This window comes from Myotis yumanensis, unplaced genomic scaffold (assembly GCF_028538775.1).
Source record: "Myotis yumanensis isolate MYYU_CA2020_CCGP unplaced genomic scaffold, mMyoYum1.0.hap1 SCAF_7, whole genome shotgun sequence".
Classification (NCBI taxonomy): Eukaryota; Metazoa; Chordata; class Mammalia; order Chiroptera; family Vespertilionidae; genus Myotis; species Myotis yumanensis.
In genome coordinates this window covers 36,894,975-36,915,230 of record NW_027223758.1, presented here as the reverse complement: position 1 = coordinate 36,915,230, position 20,256 = coordinate 36,894,975, and the positions used below count along the sequence as shown (strand labels likewise).

At 38.1% G+C, this 20,256-nt stretch overlaps 1 protein-coding gene across 2 annotated transcripts in view; it reads right to left on the bottom strand.

The window, feature by feature from the left end:
- Positions 1 to 20,256, bottom strand: part of PHF20 (PHD finger protein 20) — a 127,460-nt gene that overhangs the window by 49,769 nt on the left and 57,435 nt on the right. Inside the window, exons 5-9 of one of the 2 annotated variants that reach the window (XM_070420224.1) lie at positions 16,404 to 16,483; positions 12,821 to 13,205; positions 8,859 to 8,972; positions 7,946 to 8,134; positions 7,257 to 7,436 (exon numbers count right to left, since the gene is read on the bottom strand). In XM_070420224.1, coding sequence (XP_070276325.1) covers positions 7,257 to 7,436; positions 7,946 to 8,134; positions 8,859 to 8,972; positions 12,821 to 13,205; positions 16,404 to 16,483 — 948 coding nt within the window. The remainder of the gene's footprint in view (positions 1 to 7,256; positions 7,437 to 7,945; positions 8,135 to 8,858; positions 8,973 to 12,820; positions 13,206 to 16,403; positions 16,484 to 20,256) is intronic. The other variant, XM_070420225.1, reaches the window with a different exon arrangement.

Sequence of the window (20,256 nt, the reverse complement as noted above, 5' to 3'; positions counted from 1 at the left end):
ATCAATAAAAAATATATATATTTTTTAAAATTAACATTAAATAAAGTATTTCATTGTTGTCTCCTTATGACTCAAAAATGATGGCCATACTACATCCACATAGTCTGGGATGACCTTAAATTCTGTTATGTTTTTCAATGATGAAAATTAATGAGAAACTGAAGTGATTTCCCTTTAAAACCTTAGAAAACATATTAAAGTACTTTTTTACATTTTCAAAACATTCTTTATCTGGCCATATATATTGAGTTTTTAAATTCCCATATCCAACAGAAATCTTGGAAAAAGAATCACAGCATCAAAAAATAGGGCTAACTTGAAATCTTGTCTGGAAAAAATAGTTGTCAACATTATTGGAAGATTAGAAATATTTAAGCTGGGCAATGAACAACCAATAATGCTATTCACCATTTACCAACTAGAAGTATCCAGGACAATCCAGTCTTATAAGTGCCTCCTTGATGTCAAGGAGATAAGTTATTCATTTTGTGTGTTTTCCTAACCCCCTCCAGTTTTCCTCTCCCCTCTCAAAGTTCTAGTATATAAGAAGTGCTGCTCAAGTAATTGTTGAATGAGCCAATGAATTAAATATTACTAACTACTTAGCTGATAAAATTACTTTTCCAATGGATCTATTTGCTCTGGTTGGGAAGAAGAGGTATTCAATAAAAGTGTGCTGAATAAAAGGTGAGAGTGTAACTACTGTGCTTGCAGAATAGCAAGGAGGCTATGTGGCTGGGGCAGAATCAGTAAGAAGGAGAATGAGGAAAGATGAAGTTGGAGAGGTAGTAAGTGGCCAGAAAAAGCAGACCCAATGCAGGTCAGCAAAAGGACCTCATGGCCAAATACCAACAGTTCTGGGCAGTAGGAGACATAAATGTTAAGTTTTACTATTCTTGTACTTTTCTGGATTTCTTTTCAAATTTATGAATATAAAAAAAAAACACAAGTTATCAAAAGAGTAAGTAAATGAAGACAAGACCACTTCCATAAATGAGGTAAAGGTAACAGTAAAATCACTGGCCAAGTTTAAATAAGGTCCTGATTTTGGTAATTACACTGTGGTAATATAAGAGAATGCCTCTTCTTTAATTTTTTATTTTATTGATTTAAGAGAGAGAGAGGAAGGGAAGGCGGGGGAGGGGGGGGAGGGCGGGGAGGGGACACATCGATTTATTCCACTTATTTCTGCAGTCACAGGTTGATTCCTGTATATGCCCTGACTGGGGATTGAACCCGCAAACTGTTATGAATTGTAATGTAAATATCTGATATGCAGGATGGTCTTAGGCGACCCCTGTGAAAGGGTCATTCGACCGCCAAAAGGGTCGCGACCCACAGGTTGAGAACCGCTGCACTAACCGACTGAGCTACCCAGCCAGCGTAAGAATGTCCTTGCTTTCAGGAAATATACGCCAAAGTATTTAAGGATAAAATAATCTGCAACTTATTTTCAAACAATTCAGAAAAAAAAATACTTTAAAATACCTTAAGGCCACAGAATAGCTACATAGGACTAAAGCAACCTTGCCAACACAAGAGAGCTACGTGAACATTTCAGGGCTATTCCCCTATCCTGCATTTTCAGTAGTTCCCAAAACTCCTCAAAGCAACTGACCTCAGTTTGGCAGTAACTTACCTGCTCAGCTTAACTCACTTCAGGAAGCCTACAATTAAGTCAGAAAGCACACTTGACAGTCTCCGAAAAAAACCTATGATTATGCTGTTGATGCTGCTCCATGTCAACCTTCAAATGCCTAACTGCTATTCATCCCTCAAGGCCCTGTGCAAGTGCTACCTTCTTCCACCCCTGCCTCCAAAGCATCAACCTAAGTATCATCTCTCTCCCAAAGTTATATGCAAATAGTACTTAATGAATACTAAGACCAAGAGCAACCATTCATCTTTGTATACTCAACAGTTAGCAGAGCTCCTGGGTATATAGTAAGGGCTCAACAAGTGAGTCCTGAGTTCAACTTTCAGACAGATATTATCATTGTCAGTCTTCTAAGTATTGCTCATGACACCATCTTACTTTCTCTCTTGTGTTACTGATTCCTGCAGTTTTCTTCATTCCTCTGGACTGAGAAACATAGAAGGGAATTGTCCAGATATCTAATTCATATTTCTAACCCCTGGAAAAATGAATTCTCAACCAATTTTTCACCAGAGCATATGTCTGATGGTAGATCATAGACACCACAACTTCCCAAACTACAATGAGGTAACCTTATGACCCTCCTACTCAAGTGCATGAGAGCTAAACCACTATAGCATTACACTAAATCTGACCTGGTTAATTTAAAAATAAATCATTTGAAAAAAGTATTATATACATTACTGGTTAATTTAAATGTAAATAACTTTTGATACTTTAATGACAAATAACTTTCTATTCAGTTTATAACTGACAACACATCAAGACTCCAGGGGTTAGAATCATTGATCTACTCCAGTGATTTTCAACCCGTGTTTAGCAGCACACTGGTGTGCGACGAGAATTTTTGAAACTAGTCAGGAGCACTGACTCTTTTACCTTAGATTCTCAAATAAGAGAATGACAACAGACAACACAATAGCCATCCAGTGTGAAGAAATCAAAATTATACAAATTTTCTGTCAGATTGGCAAAAGACCTATTTTTTGGTGTGTGGCAGGATCTTAGTAATTAGTTTATGCATGCCATGAAATGAAAAAGGCTGAAAATTACTGATCTAGACCACATGGCAAAATGTCTCATTTCTAACATGTAGTTAGCTTTTTTAAAAAATTTATTAATTGAACCTATACTTCTGCTAGATCTTCTCTCGTTTATTTTGTTTCATGTAGAATATTCACAAATAAGATAGCCCAGACTAGAGTCTAGAGCTTAGTAGGCACTTGCTAAATATTTGTTGACTAAAATAAATGAAAGGGCCTGGGTGGTGCTCAAGGTTAGAGCATTGGCCCACAGATCAAAGGGTCTCTGGTTCAATTCCCAGTCAAGGACTTATACCTCGGTTGCATGTTCAATCCCTGGCCTGGGTTGGGACGTGAGCGGGAGACAACCAATCGATGTGTCTCTCTCACATCGATGTTTCTCTCCCTCTCTTTTCCCTCTTTCTTCCCCTCTCCCTTCCTTCCACTCTGTCCAAAGATTAATAGAGAAAATACCCTTGGGTGAAGATTAAAAATAATAATAATGATGATGGACTGCAGCCCATTTTCAAATAGTCCTGGCTATCTGTGAATACCCTAAATAGGCTGGGGCCCACATATAGAGAATAATCTGAACTGAATGAACTTCTCAGGGCATCTATTCTAATTTTTGTTTTAACATCATAAACAAATGCCTACCCAAATGGAACAATTTCAACTCCATTCTCCTCTGGCTTTTAAGTCATCAAAGCAAAAAGCTTAGAGCCTACTTCAGTAATAGGTTCCATGTTGCATTTATTCCTCCCAGCACAAGCTCATGGTAATCTGATCTCTAACATTACTAAAAATTCTCTTGGAAAACAGACAGTGGAGCCTGGCCAGCGTGACTCAGTGGTTGAGTGTCGACCTATGAACCAGGAGGTCACAGTTCGATTCCCAGTCAGGCCATATGCCCCAGTTGCTGGCTCAATCCCCAGTGTGGGGCATGTAGGAGACAGCTGATCGATGATTCTCTCTCATCATTCATATTTCTATCTCTCTCTCTCGTTCTCCTCTCCTCTCTGAAATCAATAAAAATTAATAAAACAAATTTTTAAAAACGGGCAGTGGTTTCAGTATCATTCCCTAGAGAATCCTCTGTGCAATCTAAAAAAGCAAAAGAATATATAAAATCTTTCCATTTTCCTTTCCTAAAGACTCACCAGTCCCACCCTCACTTTACCTTATTTCTATTCTCTACACAAACCAGAGACACTGCTAAATTAACCAACAAAGACAGATATTGTGTGTGTGTGTGTGTGTGTGTGTGTGTGTGTGTGTCTTGGAAAGAGGTAGCCCAAGATCCCACAAAATAAGTAAACTTCAAAACAAGCTCTGGGCCCTGGCCAGTGTTGCTCAGTGGTTGGAGTGTCGGACCAAGCACAAAAGTATCTCGGGTTCGATTCCAGGCCCAGGGCACATACCTGGGCTGCAGGTTCAGCCCCTGGCCCCGGTCGAGAAATATGCGGGAGGCAACCAATCAATGTGTCTCTCTCACATCAATGTTTCTCTATCTCCCCATTCCTCCACCCCTCCACTTTCTCTTAAAAAAAAAAAAAAAAAATCAATGAAAAAAATCCTCGGGTGAGGATTAACAACAAGAAAAAACAGGCACTGAATTTAGCCTCTAACCTAAACTCCTCACTCCTCTCATCTACAAAGCCTATTTTCTAGTGGTATAAAAATAATTCATTGCCAATTTCCAGTGATATCTAATATAACGCCACCTTTAAAGCAACATAATTAAGAGCTTAGTCTGCTGAGTTATGAGGGATATAGCTGTCATCTAGAGCAGCGGTCGCCAACCGGTGGTCCGTGCGGTCCAAAAGGTTGGCGACCACTCATCTAGAGCTCTCCCTACCAAAACAGACAACTAAGCTCTGAGATTAAATTTCCACCTCATTTGTACATTAATTCTAGTAATTTCCCCCACATGACAGAAAAGAAGGCTGGGAGGAGAGGATATCTGCCACAGAGAGGAGACTCAACAAGAAAAGGGAGATCACTTGCATCCATGAGACTAAGGCACAACACTCTGACCCAGTGGAACAAAAGACCAACCTATAGAACCATGGATGATCCAGTAGTAAATACCTGAGTACACTATTTTTAAAGGGCTATTCTGCTACGTTAACCAGAAGGTCTAACATAGCATATTTACAAAAGTCTAATGTAAATCCACAAGGTAGAAGACAGAGAGAATAACAGAAAAAAAAATTCATAAAAATAATGGCTCAAATTTGATGATCAGGCTCAAATGAAAGTCAAGCAGGTTAAGTACAAAAATAAAACAAACCTAAACAAGCCAAACTGCTAAAAAAAAAAAAAGTACAAAAATAAAACAAACCTAAACAAGTCAAACTGCTGAAAAACAAAGATAAAGAGAAAAATCTTGAAAGTAGCCAAAAAGGAAACAACACATTACAAACAAAGAAACACCACCGAAACCGGTTTGGCTCAGTGGATAGAGCGTCGGCCTGCGGACTGAAAGGTGCCAGGTACGATTCCGGTCAAGGGCATGTACCTTAGTTGCGGGTACGTCCCCAGTGGGAGATGTGCAGGAGGCAGCTGATCGATGTTTCTCTCTCATCGATGATTCTAACTCTCTCTCTCTCTCCCTTCCTCTCTGTAAAAAATCAATAAAATATATTTTTAAAAAAAATAAAAAAAAGAAACACTGATATAAATGATCACTAACTGCCCATCAGAAATAATAGAGGCCAGAGGACAATGAATAACAACATCTTTAAAGTACTTCAAAAAAACCTGTAAACCCACAATCCTATATCCAGTGAAAATATCCTTCAAGAATGAAAGTTAAATCAAGTCATGTTCAGATAAACAAAAATCAACACAATCTCTCACCAGGAAACCTGTATTACAAGAAAAACTAAAGGAAATTTTTCAGGCTGAAAGAAATCTTTAGGAAGAAAGGAAGACACTTAAAATAGTAACCATGTACATAAATAAGACTATCTTTTTGTCTTCTTTAAAATATATAATTGGTTACAGCAAAAATTATAATATTATACTGTGAATTTTATAGTATGTGTAGATAAAATTCATATGACAACTACAGCATAAAGGGGGGTAAATGGAACTATACAACATTTTACATAAAGTGATTCAATATTAATTAAATTGTGAAAAGTTAAGGATATGTGTCATAATCCCTAGAGTAATTTCTAAAACAAATGCTAAGAAGTAAAAGCTAATAGATAAATTACAATGGAATTCTGAAAAAATATTCAATTAACCTAAAAAAAAACAGAAAAGAACAAAACAGAGAAGATAAACAAAAAACAAAAAGCAAATAGTAGACCTAAAAACAACCATATCAATAATAATACTTAGCCCTAGCTGGTTTGGCTCAGTGTATAGAGCATCGGCCTGGAGACTGAAGGGTCCCGGGTTCGATTCCGGTCAAGGGCATATACCTTGGTTGCGGGCACATCCCCAGAAGGGGGTGTACAGGAGGCAGCTGATCAATGCTTCTCTCTCATTGATGTTTCTAGCTCTCTATCCCTCTCCCTTCTTCTCTGTAAAAAATCAATAAAATATATTAAAAAAAAAAAAAATTATACTTAATGTAAATAGACCAAACATTGCAGTTAAAGCAAAACTTGACTATATTCTAACTATAAAAGACACACTTTGAATTTAAAAACACACTTATGTTAACAGAAAGTGTTCAATATACCAGGCATACAGTAAGTTAAGTACCTCTGCACTAATATCAAACTTCAAGTCAAATGCTATTATCAAAAACAAAGTGATATTTCATATTACAAGGGGGGCAATTAATCAGGAGGACATAACAATTATAAATGTGTATGCACCTAGTAACAGAACTTCAAAATACGTGAAGCAAAATTGACAGAGTACATTCTCTGACCACAATGGAATTACATTAGAAATCAATAACAGCAAGTTTCTTTAAAAACCCCATTACTTAGAAATGAAACGCATGCCCTAAGTAACCCATGGAAAACAAATAAGTCACAAGATATTTGAATTGAATGAAAATGAAAATAGAACATAACAAAATATGTAGGATGCAGCTAACGCAGTGCTTAGGGGAAAATTTATAACTCTGAAAACAATTAAGGTCAAAACAGAAATCAATGACATCTTAAAAAGACAAATAGAGCCGAAACCGGTTTGGCTCAGTGGATAGAGCGTCGGCCTGCGGACTGAAAGGTCCCGGGTTCGATTTCGGTCAAGGGCATGTACCTTCGTTGCGGCCATATCCCCAGTAGGAGATGTGCAGGAGGCAGCTGATCGATGTTTCTATCTCTCTCCCTTCCTCTCTGTAAAAAATTAATAAAATATATTTTAAAAAAAAAAAAGACAAATAGAGAAAAATAGGTTGGTTCTTTGAAACTATCAAACAAAATTGATAAACCTCTAGTCATACTAATCAAGAAAAGAGAAAACACAAACTAGCAATATGAGAAATGAAAAGATATAACATTAAAATAAGGGAATATTATTAATAAAAGGTTAGAAAAACCCATTAATTATATTTCACAATCAAAAGTATATATTAGGAGAGAATTATGTTAACTCTGAATATGAACCTGCCACAGTAGAAACCTCTTGAAACTCAGCAAGGAGAGAAGCCGGTTCTGTTTTCATAGCGTTTTCTCCCATTGACTTGCAGTTCAACTCCAAGTCTGTAACCCCCAATCCATCCCCCAGGGAGTGGCAAGTTAGTGCAGATGAGATCTGGCCAGCTTCCAAAGGAGATTTCAACTGACCTGGAAGGGAAAAAAAAGTATATGGGAAGCATATACATGTATATAATCTGAGTACCAAAAGTACTTCAACAGACTAAGAAAGCCAGGAACTTTTTACAGGAAGCCATTCATCTCATAGCAAAAAAGAATATATTCATAGGCTCTAGCACATATAGCCAGGGCTGGAGCATCTCAAAAAGGCTAATAAGAAGCTAAAGTGAAGGGAGGACTTGTCAGAAGCATTAACTAACAAAGCACAGGCACTGCAATGAGATGGCATCAGAAAATACAGAGAGAGGAGGGCAGGGCTCTTCAAGCATTGTACATCCAACCCAATATTCAGATGTATATAAGGAAAACCAATCTCAAAAAGTTATCAGTGAAGAACAATAAAAAACACTGCAGCCCATTCAATAACTTGATTTCAAGACCATCTAAAACTTGTGGAAGGTAGTACAAAAGATTTAGATTGGTTCACACCGGACAAGCGTCAGGTTGGGAATACAATTCCTTAGCAGAATTTGACTTACCTTCTTCAGACTCCTTGGAATTGGATGATGTATTTTGCAAAGAATCAGTATTAACTGTATCAACCATATCTGATACAACCAAGTCAGGATCTAAGATCTCGTGGGTCCCATTTGTGGACAGCCTGGAGGACCGTCTCCTTGATAAGTCTTTGTCAGTGTTTTCTGGGTAGTGTTTTGACTTTTCCTGGGCTATAAACCATTAAAGAGAGTTATAGTCAAGAGACCAGAAGAAATAACTCTGCTACTACAGATTTCTGAGCTGGCTGTCCTCCATAAGGGCTTTACAGAGACTTCTGGAATATTAGACCAGTGATTAAAGGAAATATTCTTCCTTGGTTTATGGCTATAAGTAAAGGCACAGTCACTCTGCCAGGATAAAACTTCCTTTATTTAAGGATTCATAGTCTACAAATATGTGCCAACATTATGTCCCAATCTTAATGTCATGTCCCAATCTTAACAACTAAGTTCTATGTTGGAGCTTTCTACCATAAAAGTCTATGTACTGACTTTCAAAGTCAATAAGGTTTATAGAGCCTTAGAGTCATCACAAATCATTTTTGGAGCCAACAGGATTTTTTTTTTAATCAATAAATAGTATTTTTAAAGTTTCACTCAGCATATGAAATCCATCCCTTCCTAAGTCATTAAATTTCCAGTGGAATTCAAATCAAATGTAGTTTATGGGTATGGAAATGACACCACTGAACCCAACATTAATGGAGTTCATGCTTTGAGATTTATTTTTCTTCTAGCAAAACTCCTTTTGATCCAACCACATCCCACTCACATTAGATCCTACAATCAAGGACACATCTTTGAGTCTATAGGGCATAGGGGAAACATGGAGACAGAGGAGGCTAACCCAATTGAAGCCAAGTTCTAAGCACACATACACAGACTGAAGACTCACATGAATTTTTGTCAAGCCGAGGACGTTTTAATGGAACTTCACTTCCTTTTGATATTTTTCGTCTTCTCAATTCCAATGTTATTGGTTGCAAAGTTTGAGAGTTTGAATCCACAGCTACAATGTAAATAAAACCATACAAACAAGGAATGTAATTACAATGAGGATTGAGTGCTCCAATCCTCATTGTTAGGTATAAATATCACACACACACACACACACACATCCTTGCATGACAAACAGACCAAGGAGCATTCTTACTTAAGCTAAAGATGGGTGGGGGAGGGTTGAAATGGGTGAGAAATTATTTCCTTGGAAGGTGCTGACATTCATGACCCAGCTCTAGTCATATACTTCTCTCCTGAAACCCTCTCTTTAAAACACTATATCCCAATATGACTGCTTTAAAATATGAAAGTGCAAGAGCAATATTAAAGTCATTTTTATTACATCAAGTCTTTTTTATTTTTTTATTTACTGATTCTTAGAGAGAGAGGGGAAGAAGGAGAGAGAAAGAAACACCAATTTGTTGTTCCACTTATTCATGCATTCATTGGTTGATTCTTGTACATGCCCTGACCAGGGATCGAACCCACAACCTTGGTGTATCAGGAAGATGCTCTAACCAACTAAGCTACCCAGCCAGGGCACAGCATCAAATCTTTTCATCAAAACTTGATTTATCCAATACTCTGAAAATCTACCATACAGGCTGATTCATAAAATGTGAACCCTGGAAGTACAGCTTGATTGTTTTCAATCTCTACTTGCTAAATTAGTTAGCTTGGCATTGGTCCTAGTTTTGAGAGACTAAAAAGAATGTCAAAATTTATAACCTCTAAAAACAATTCCAGAAAAATCTCAGGAGGCTATTCTATTTGACAGTCAAAGTTCCAGGCCAGACTGCTGATCACTAGCAAATCCAGCTCTGACATAATTTAGCAGTGCAAACACTAAACCCTTGGACAGTACTCTTTATATTTAAATCTAATACTTAAGAAGCTCTTCCCCAATCAGGAAAGATAAGATTCCAAAAGGTAAGTAGAAGAAAAAAACAAAAGATAAGAAATTGGGAAGTGTTGGGCTAAGGGGACTGATGAAGGTTAAAAGGAGAGAGAAGGATAAAAAGGAAGGAGGAGGAAAGGAAAGAAATTAGAGGCGAAGAGGAAAGGAAAGGAGGGTAGAGGGAGTGGAGAGAAGACTCATCTAACACCAGTAGCTTCAGATGTGCCATCTCAAATGGCCAAACAAGAGACGAGGCTGAGCTCTGAGGAAGCAAACAAGATGAGAGTGCTGAACTCCTTGGCTCTTCTTGTGTTCAACTTTCCCAATGTCCCAACGTTATTTTGTTCCAAGTGGTGGGAACTTAGAGGTCACACACATTCCAGATTAAACACAAACAACTCTCCTTAAATAGCTCAGCTCCTGTCCCAATCAAGTCTATAATATAGAGAGCTCAAAGCTCCACTGAGTCAATAAACTTATTCCAAGCAATTTTTAAAGGGGACATGAACTATATTATAAGCTATTTGGCAAGTATTCTTCACTTTGATACCATATACAAACTGGGGCTGACTACATTGAACTTCAGTGTTTCCCAAACTTTCTTACAGTAAGAATCATCTGGGAAGGTTGGTTAACAATTCACATTCCCAAACCCTGCTCCAGAGATTCTGACTAGGAAAGAAAGCAAGTGTTAACAGTAAGCTTGGAAAATACCATGTCTCTCTTAAATTGATTCTATCTGGTATGAAATCCTACACTTACAAAATAAAAGCAATAAATTGGATGGCATTTTTTTATCTGAGAGAAGTCTGCAAGCTGAAGAGCAATTACCCCAATACACACTTTCCAGAGAGTACAAGCCAGAGCATGACTAGCTAAAGAATCAGTTTCACAACACTTAGTTCCCATGTTTACATACTTTCCTAAACTGAGAAGGGAGACATTTGATTTCTGCCAGTTCACCTTTTCCACTTCTCCCATTTACATAAAAAGGCCTGTCTCTCACTCATTCTAAATGACACACTGTCCAGAGGTTTAAAACCTCTACTTTCTCAACTAGGATTCCTCATTTGAACACCAAATACACAGGTTATTTTTTCAATTCTCCCAAGGGTAGTTTATAACTAGTACCATTTGAAATGCACAGGAGATAAGTCAATTCATTACAGATCATGGATACCTTGGGTATTAGAGTTTAATTCTCTCCCGGAATGCTGTTGAGAAAGCCAGTGAATTTAGGCCGGTGCTGTCCAACAGAAATATAATGAGAGCCACAAAATGCAAGCCATGTATGTAAATTTAAAAATGTTAGTCGTTACATTAAGAAGTTAAAGAAAAAAGTGAAAATGATTTCAAGAATATATTTTATTTAACCCAATACATCCAAAATTATTTCAACATGTAACCAATATAAAAAATTGAGATATTTTACATTCTTGTGGTATTTCTTGTACTAAGTTTTTGAAATCCAGTTACAGCACATTTCAATTCAGACTAGCTACATTTCAAGTGCTCACTAGCCACACGGGCTAGCAGCTACCATACTGGACAGCGTAGGTCTAGCCCTAGATTTGTCTAGAGACAATTCCAGCATGCTCAGCTTTTGAAGACAAAACCCAGTTACAACCACTGAAGGAAAATGTGCCTTATTTCATCTGGGAAGAAATCAATCCACCTAATTCTCTATCTTAAAATTAGAACTCAGATGTGAGAAGGTCTACTGGAAATGATGACTAATGCATTTATTTTAAGTAAATTAAGGTAGACTTTTTGCCACAGAAATTAAATCTGATGTAACTGTCTGAATTGACAGAACTAGCTTTGGAAACAATGAAAGAACTAATTCTGTAGTTCCACAATTTTGATGAAAATAACATTTATATATCTTTTGCAACTTTCAAACTTGTGAGAAAAAGTAGGTATCACTTTCAAATGTCCTAAGGCAGTGGTCGGCAAACTACAGCTCGAGAGCCACATGCGGCTCTTTGGCCCCTAGAGTGTGGCTCTTCCACAAAATACCACGTGCGGACATGCACGTACAGTGCGATTGAAACTTCGTGGCCCATGTGCAGAAGTCGGTATTTTGTGGAAGAGCCACACTCAAGGGGCCAAAGAGCCGCATGTGGCTCACAAGCCGCAGCTTGCCGACCACTGTCCTAAGGGATTCAGTTTTTCAATATTCATGTAGAGAATATGCAAGCCAGAATATCTGAAGACCACTGCCAGATAATCATAGGCATTCAGTTTAGAGATCTTTTGGGAACTCTTCATGCCATTGACTCGATCTAGGGAAGTGTCTGACTTAGGAAGAAATTCAGGGTGTGTTTCATTCTGGGTTATTCTAGAAAAATTCCAAATTTCAACTTCATTTAACAACTGCACATTCTTTTCTAAGTCTATATCCTTTAACCTTGACTCTTACCAATTAGCCATCTCAGCTTTTTATTTAGACTGTGAAATTTTTCAATCAATAATCACTCTCCAGAGAACGCAATTTCAACTGCACCCATGCATTTCTAGGTCTTTGGCACCATTTCCTTCAGTAAATTTCCTTCAGATGCCCACACCTATTATACTTCTCCTTTCCTCTTTCTTGTCTCTCATAAAAACTGTATTTCCTGATCCCAGGTTCTATTAAGCTCACTTCAACTGAGATCATTTAAACAGGCACTAGTAAAAAGCCTTAGCTTATTAGGTTTTATCATATAAGCTGAAGTATCTAGAGGGCAATTATATACCCCTCAGAAGCTCAATCTCTGCCATGTTTCCCAACTTAGGTTCATCTAGATACATTTCTCCCTTAAAATCCAGCTTCAGGGACATGACTTGTTTTCAGATCATAGAACAATTCAAAGTCAGCCACAAAAATGAAGGATTGATGTATAGAAGTGATAAAGAACCACATAGGGCCACAAAAAAACACTGGCATTGTCCTTGCAGAGCCCACTTGGGAAACTCACCAGTAGGAGCTATGGAAGGGGGTCTGCCTCGTTTTCTTTTTGGCTCCCTCAAGTTTTCTTGTGGACTCTTCACAATGTCATTTTCAGGTTTCTTATCCACTTGAGCATCTCCAGAGTACTCTCTGTCATTTTCTGAAATGTTCTCCTTATCTTCCTTCTCGTTCTTGGGAAGGCTTTTCTCTGACACCTTTCCCTTTTCAGAACAGATTAATTTTCCTTCTTTATCAGGATGCTTGGTTCGCTTTTCTGTCTTTAAGGCTTTGTCTTCTTTGTCTTTCTTCAGGCTGACTGTGACTTTTCTCTGCTCTTTAAACTTCTCTCGTTTATCAGATGATGAAAGACTTTTGTGATCTGTTTCTTTAGGCCTAGCGTTACCCACAATATTCTAAAATGAGCAAAATAGCGATGAAACACACTTTGTGATTACGAGCAAATATAAAACCAGATAGTTCTTTGCAAACTTATGAAGATAAACACAGAAATTAAAAGGACATAATGCCAAGTCACATAATGGTTACCACTAAAAATATCTAACTATAATCTGAGGCTTGAGAACCAATCCTAAATTTAAAGAAAACAATGGTCATTAGCTCCCTTAAGATTAATAAGTCACTAGGAAAATAATTAAAGGGACAGATAACTACCGCAGGGACCTCTGGTGGAAAGCAATCTTTCTAAGAAAATGCCTCATCCCAAGCATGACTACACTGACCCAGGGCCTCTCAGAGGCCCGGCTTAGTGTGCCAGTGGATGCTGATTCCCTGTGTAGAACTCATACTGATAACTAGAGGCAGAAAGGAAAGTTGTAAAGATTTTCCAGGCCAGAAACAGAGTCTTTGCTTCCTCTACTGGGTAAAGGCTGTGCTCAGTCCAACAAGCCACCTTCTGTATTCCTGAGTTAGTTACTGAGTTTTTATCTATCAGGAGGAAGTTACTTTCCTCCTAAATTACTTTCTTTAAAATTCACCTTTAATTTATTATGAATGTCTCATAATAAAGCCAGCTCTGAAGTTTCCAAAACTATAATTAAGTTTATTTGTATATGTATCTCTCTTCCAAGACCTCAATCTCTACCATATCATATTCATATGAGATCCCCAGCATTTAAGCACCCACCAAGTACACAGACCTTTGTCAGAAGCAGGCGGAGTGCCTAAAATACTCACTGAGTAAAAGTTTAATTTGTCCCATAGGGAACAATAATAAACAAGGAGAATCCCTGAGGTTAGAACTTAGAAGGAAATATTTTTTCAAGTCCACAAAATTTTCTGAAAGCAGCCAGGTTTGAGAACAAGCATCCCTCAGTAACTGCTGGCAGAAATATAAATTGGTGTACCCAGCTTGGGGGGCGGGAAGGTGAGGGCTCGGGCGGGCGGCAGGCAATTCAGGTCAAAAGACTTTTGAACTAGAATGAATTCCTAGAAATAAAATTTGCTAACAGAATCAGACTTGTGCATCCAGATTTACAAATATCCTAACATGACCATTAGGGAATTGGTTACACAAGGAAGGATATACACATCTTATAAAATACTATATTATAGCCATTAAAAGCCGTATTCACATACAGAATTAAGAAACTTGGGAAGCCCGGCCAGTTTGGCTCAGTGGTTGAGCATCGACCCATGAACCAGGAGGTTACCGTCTGGGCACATGCCCGGGTTGCAGGCTCGATCCCCAGTAGGGGGTATACAGGAGGCAGACGATCAATGATTCTCTCTCATCATATATGTTTCTATCTCCCTTCCTCTCTGATATCAATAACAATATATTAACTTTTTTAAAAAGAAACTTGGGAAATGTTATTTCATTAAAAGAAAAGAGCAAGTTATAGTACAGTAATATACTATATGACTCCAATTTTGAAAAGAAATATGAATACACATAAATATTTAACAAAAAACACAGGATATACATCAAAATGTTAATAGTTAACAGTAATTATATCTAGATGATAGACTTACAGTTTTTACTTTCTTTGTGCTTTTCTGTACTTTCTTAACTTTCTATAGCAAACTTTTTTTAAACTTCAAAAAATATATAAATGTTCCTAAAATATAGCTTATCAAAACTTTGAGACAGTGTGGTCCTACAAAAAAAATCTCAATCTGTTCTAATATATATGAAAAAAGCTTTAAAAACTGTCAGATTTTTTAAAAGAACTTTTGCTTTATAAATGGCCATTACAGAACCTTAGATTAATAGGGTCAAAAAGAGCTAAGAAGTCATTTATCCAAATTATATGTACTCTTGGGGGAAAAACACAAGCAAATAGGCGCCACAGGCATGTGCTTGACCACCCACCAAGTCTGAGATAAGGTGAGACACTCAGACTCTGGAAATTGAAAACTGAAGCACCCATAAATGCACACTGGGTAAGGTGCCCAACTCTAAGCCAAAGCACCAAGAGCCTATCAATTAGTTTATTGAGTAGAGCAGAATAAACAGCTGAACGTGTGTTTTCTGGAGCACTGAATTTCCATTTGGGGAGGTTCTGGACACAATCTGACAATTCTGGGCAAGTTCTTAATATGGTCCTCTATCTATATTAACTCATTCCATGAACTGCACACAAAAACTGTCAAAGAACACCAAGATAATGTTTTAGAATACTGTGTAGCTCTACGGGGCAAGTTATCAAAGAGAAAACATCTTCAGGGGTAAAGCCTTATAATTTAGTCAATTTTCTGAAGCAGAAAATCATCAAAAGGCAAAAACATTGTTAGGTTACCTTTAAACACATCATATATCATGATCCTTTGAAATTGCTAAATATATGTACAAAAGAATTTACAAAAATTTGTGATGAGAAGCATTTGATCATCATAAGAAAAAATACAACAGGTTCCAGCATCACAAAATATTGTCACATCAACAACAACCAAACAGGTGAGTAACAGTAATAATCAGTTTTTAAAAACATCAATATCCAACTTTTGATTTCTTTCCCCTCAACTACTTCATGAAAACATAAAAAAGACAAAAGGGAAAAAATTAGGAAGAAATTAGGCAACACTTCTAGATGGCCCATATCTGTGCACACCGTATTTCCAACATCAAAAGCAGGTCCTATGCTCAGACAAATACATGCCTGGGACAGGAAATAAAATTTTCCATGCAGGCACATCTAGCATAGGTGACTGCCAAATCCATGCCAAACTGTAGCTCTGTAACCACCAGGTCATGGTCCTGAACTTAAAGACAAAGTTAGACAAGGAGAAAACAAACTCTAGATCTCCTCAAGCAGTACAGGAAGTTTCCTGTGACGGGGGCAGGACACATGAAGAGAAAATAAAGAATAATAACTAGACACTTCAATGAAAAGATAAGAAAACAGATAACAGGTAATGGTATCCAAGTACTTGGCACTTTTGAAAAAAAGAATCTATATTAAAAGAAAATGGCAGAAAGAGACTAATATTTACAATTTCTGAAAATGTGCACATTGCTTCCTGGTGAAATTGTGTCAGATGGAGGAAATAAAAACTTTGCCATCATAAACAAAGGTAATGTCTTTATTTGAGAAACAAAACTATAATGTTAGTATTATTCATACCACAAAGCACAAAACCACATATCTCACCTGATCTTTGGAAAAAGCTTTGACATGAATATGTTTGACAGTCTGAACTACTCCATCATAAAATTTCACAGTGTAAGTACCTAGAATTCAAGAAGATATCATGATTTTAACTTGCAGTTTCATGAAAGTGACACAACTTTTCAAAGCATAAATACAAGGGAGCCCCAACCACAATACTATAATAAACTTATGGAAATTAAAAATTTCTTTAAGAATGCCTTACCTATGTACGCCTTTCTTTTCATCTATACAGATAAAAATCTATCAAAAACAATTCACTTTTATGATGCTTCATTAAAATTAAAAAAAGTTGCATTAAATTTAGACCAAGAACAAAGAGCAGTATAACAATTAAGAATCTGAAGCCCAGCCTTGTGTGTATTGGGATAGGGGCCCTAGCTGTTTGGCTTAGTGGATAGAGTGTGGCACAGGGACTGAAGAGTCCCGGGTCCGATTCCGGTCAAGGGCATGTACCTTGGTTGCATGCTCAACCCCAGCTCTGCTTGGGGCATGTATGGGAGGCAACCAATCAATGTGCCTCTCTCACATCAATGTTTCTCTCTTATTCCACCCCACCCTCCATTCCCCCCACCCTAATATCTCCCTTTCACTCTCTCTCAAAAATCAATGAAAAAAATATCCTTGGATGAGAATTAATAAAAATAAAAGCACCAACCCCTTCCCATCATAGAAGATAAAAGCCAAGCTAGCACTTGCATATGTAGGTCTAAACCTTCCTTTTATCTCTGTGCAAAGCTGTTCATATAGTCCCAACATCCCTGCATTTCAAATGTACGATCAGTTACAACATAAAGAAAACAAAAAATAGTAACAGCTTCAACAAGAGACTCTAGAAATAAGACCGTTTCCACAGGATCTCCTGTTATAAATATAGACTTCAGACATAGGACCAAAGAGATTGACTAGGAGGAGGGTAAAGCAGGAACATAACCTAAGAATATGCATTTAACTTTAAGGAAGAGGAACCTGATTAGCCTGCTCACTCAAGTTAGAGAACCACACAGATCAACAGGAAGAAACAATTCCTCATTTTGCTGTAAATGTGAACCTACTTTCAGTTTCCCCCAAGACTGGGAGCATAAAGCCCTGACAGACAAGTGGTCTCTGCCATCCCCAGCATGAAAAAGGGGAGCTGGGCAGCCCCAGCAAAGAGCTGAGATCAACTCACCAGAGATGGCTTCCGAACAGAGTCCCTGGAACCAGAATCCTGTCTTTTACCACAACACAGACCCAGGGTCTACAAGGCTACCAGGTGTGGCTGCCTTCACACTAAATGATGCTTAATTACCATTGCCAAAGAACAATTCCAGATGAAATAACTAAATAATACAGCATTGCCCTCCCCAGTTTCCAAGGGCTAAATAACTAACTCCCTCAAGAAACTCTAAAGTTGCTAGTTATTGGTAATTCAATCATGTCAGATTCCCAATGCCAGAAGCTGTTGCTCTCCACTCTGGCTAGAGCCCGCCCACCAGCCTGCTCAGTCAATAAATAGCCTCAGCAAAAACACCAGAGAGGTTAACAGTAGCAAGAAAACCAGACCAAGCCTACCAAAGATGAATCTATAGCATTTGACTTCACTATATCCTTGGCCTCCGTCTGGCAACACCAACAATTCAGAATGACTTTTATAGGAAATAAAAGGGCACCCTGCCAGCAGAGCTTCTACTAACAGTGCCATTAAGCTGTGGTGGGCCCTGCTACAGATGAAACTGAGGCAGGGCAGAAAATACCAGGGAAAGAGGGAATAGAGCCCAGCATTGTCTCTTCCAATCCTGCAATTGCTGGAATGAATCCTGATGAACTAGAAACTGTATACCAGCTCCCACAGATAAAACCTAACACAAAGGCAGCACCTACGGGTCATTATCTCATCTTAAAAAATCTGAGCTCCCACAAAGGCTTTCCCTCACAATCTACAGTATGGCGATAATAACACCCAACTGGTTCCACTAATCAGGGTTTCCCTTTCCCCAAGAACCAGTAAGGGGAAGAGAAAAAAAAAAAAAAGAACCAGTAAGGATAGCAGCATAATATAGGACTTCAAATTCAAGAACTAGGGAAAACAGGTTCTGGCAGAAATACCACTCATTTTCAATGTCCTTCAACTAAAATTTACTGGACAGTATTCAGAGCTTATAAAACCTATATATTACGGCAGCAAGTGACTGGTTTAGGAATAACTGCCTCAAGACTCTCTTCTCCTATCATTTTAGTTCATGGAGGAAATAAACTGAAAAGCCCCAATTTAAAAGACATTTAAAAACCTTAATTAACCACGGCTGACAATGTGGCCAATGACTTCTAGCTCTTAAATGATCATTTCAAGAGACTTCAGCCCTGGCTAGGTAGCTCCAGTGGGTTAGACATCGTCTGATATGCCAAGGTTGAGAGTTCAATCTCCAGTCAGGGGACCAAGCCAAAACCCAGAACTGTGCATGATAGCATATTCTGAGATGTGTTTTCACAGCCCTGTCTCTCACCAGACAACCAGAAGTTGGCATGTCCACTAACCCCCAATATGTTACATCTCAGATTGGTTACTAGGTATCAGTATCCTGCTCTAGCTCCTTTAAAAAGCAGTAATGGAAAAAACAATAGGGAGAGTCGCTTTCCTATTGACCAACAGCCATTTAGATGGGCTGCAGGGCTGGGTGACAGGTTACCAGAAATCCTCCAGTCTGTGCCCGTTAAGCTGTTCATTGTTATAACAAAAGCCAGCCTGGACCTGCTGAATGTTATATTAATTCTGTTTGCTTACAGCTGAATAAAAATACAAACACTTAAAAAAAAAAAAAGGTCTTCAGACTCACCCCCACAAAAAAGAACATTATTAACTATAGACAGGGGTCCCTCCCCATTCCCCTTATAATTTATCTGCACTATCTGCTCTTGCCCTGCGCCTCCTCCTGGTAGCTCTATCTCAACACCTCATTATGCCTTGATCTAGGTCTTTTTTTTTTTTTTTTAATCTATGATGCCAAGCTCTGAGCCCTCCAAATATTAAATGCAAGTAGGTTCCTAATGCCTTTAACTGGCTCCATCAAGACACCCCCCACCCCTCTGTGAGACAGCTCCCAGAGTTCCCCAACGCCTCTTCCTCAATCTGCTCCTCCTTTGCTGCTCCCTCATCCAATCTTTTTTGCCCCATTTCTGTCCTCCACGTGACTCTGAGATATCATTGAAACAAAAGAGATATGTTATGTTGCTTCCTTTCTGCTAACAATCTCCGACCTACAGAGTTCCCATGTTACTACCCACAACTTTCATTTGACCTAAGGGGCAGCCATTTACCCAAAGGGAAAACACTTAAATGGATATTATTCTGGGAGGAAATATGACTTGATCAGCATAAATCAACATAATAGACTTTCAAGAACACATCTATGTACGTGAAGAACATCTGTATTTCATATCATGATTTAAATACAGTGAAAGCAGAAAAAATTATTAATCTTGAAAATGAGACTAAAAACATAAACTATGTCTTTTACTAAAAGGATCTGAGGCAGTTTAATAACATATCAGCTTCCTTTTAAAATAAGTTTTTAGGCCCTGGCCGGTGTGGTTCACTGGTTACATCGAAGGGTCTCGAGTTTGATTCCTGGTCATGTACCTGGGTTGAAGGTTCGATCCCAGGGCCCAGTCAGGGTGGGAGGCAACCAATCTATGTTTCTCTCTCACATCGATGTTTCTATCTCCCTAGCTCTCTCTCTCCTTCCCTCCCTTCCACTCTCTCTAGAGATCAATGGAGGCTTAACAACAACAAAAAATAAATTTTTAGGTTAATGTAATACATATGAAAAATAGTAATGGGATTTTATTTTGAACA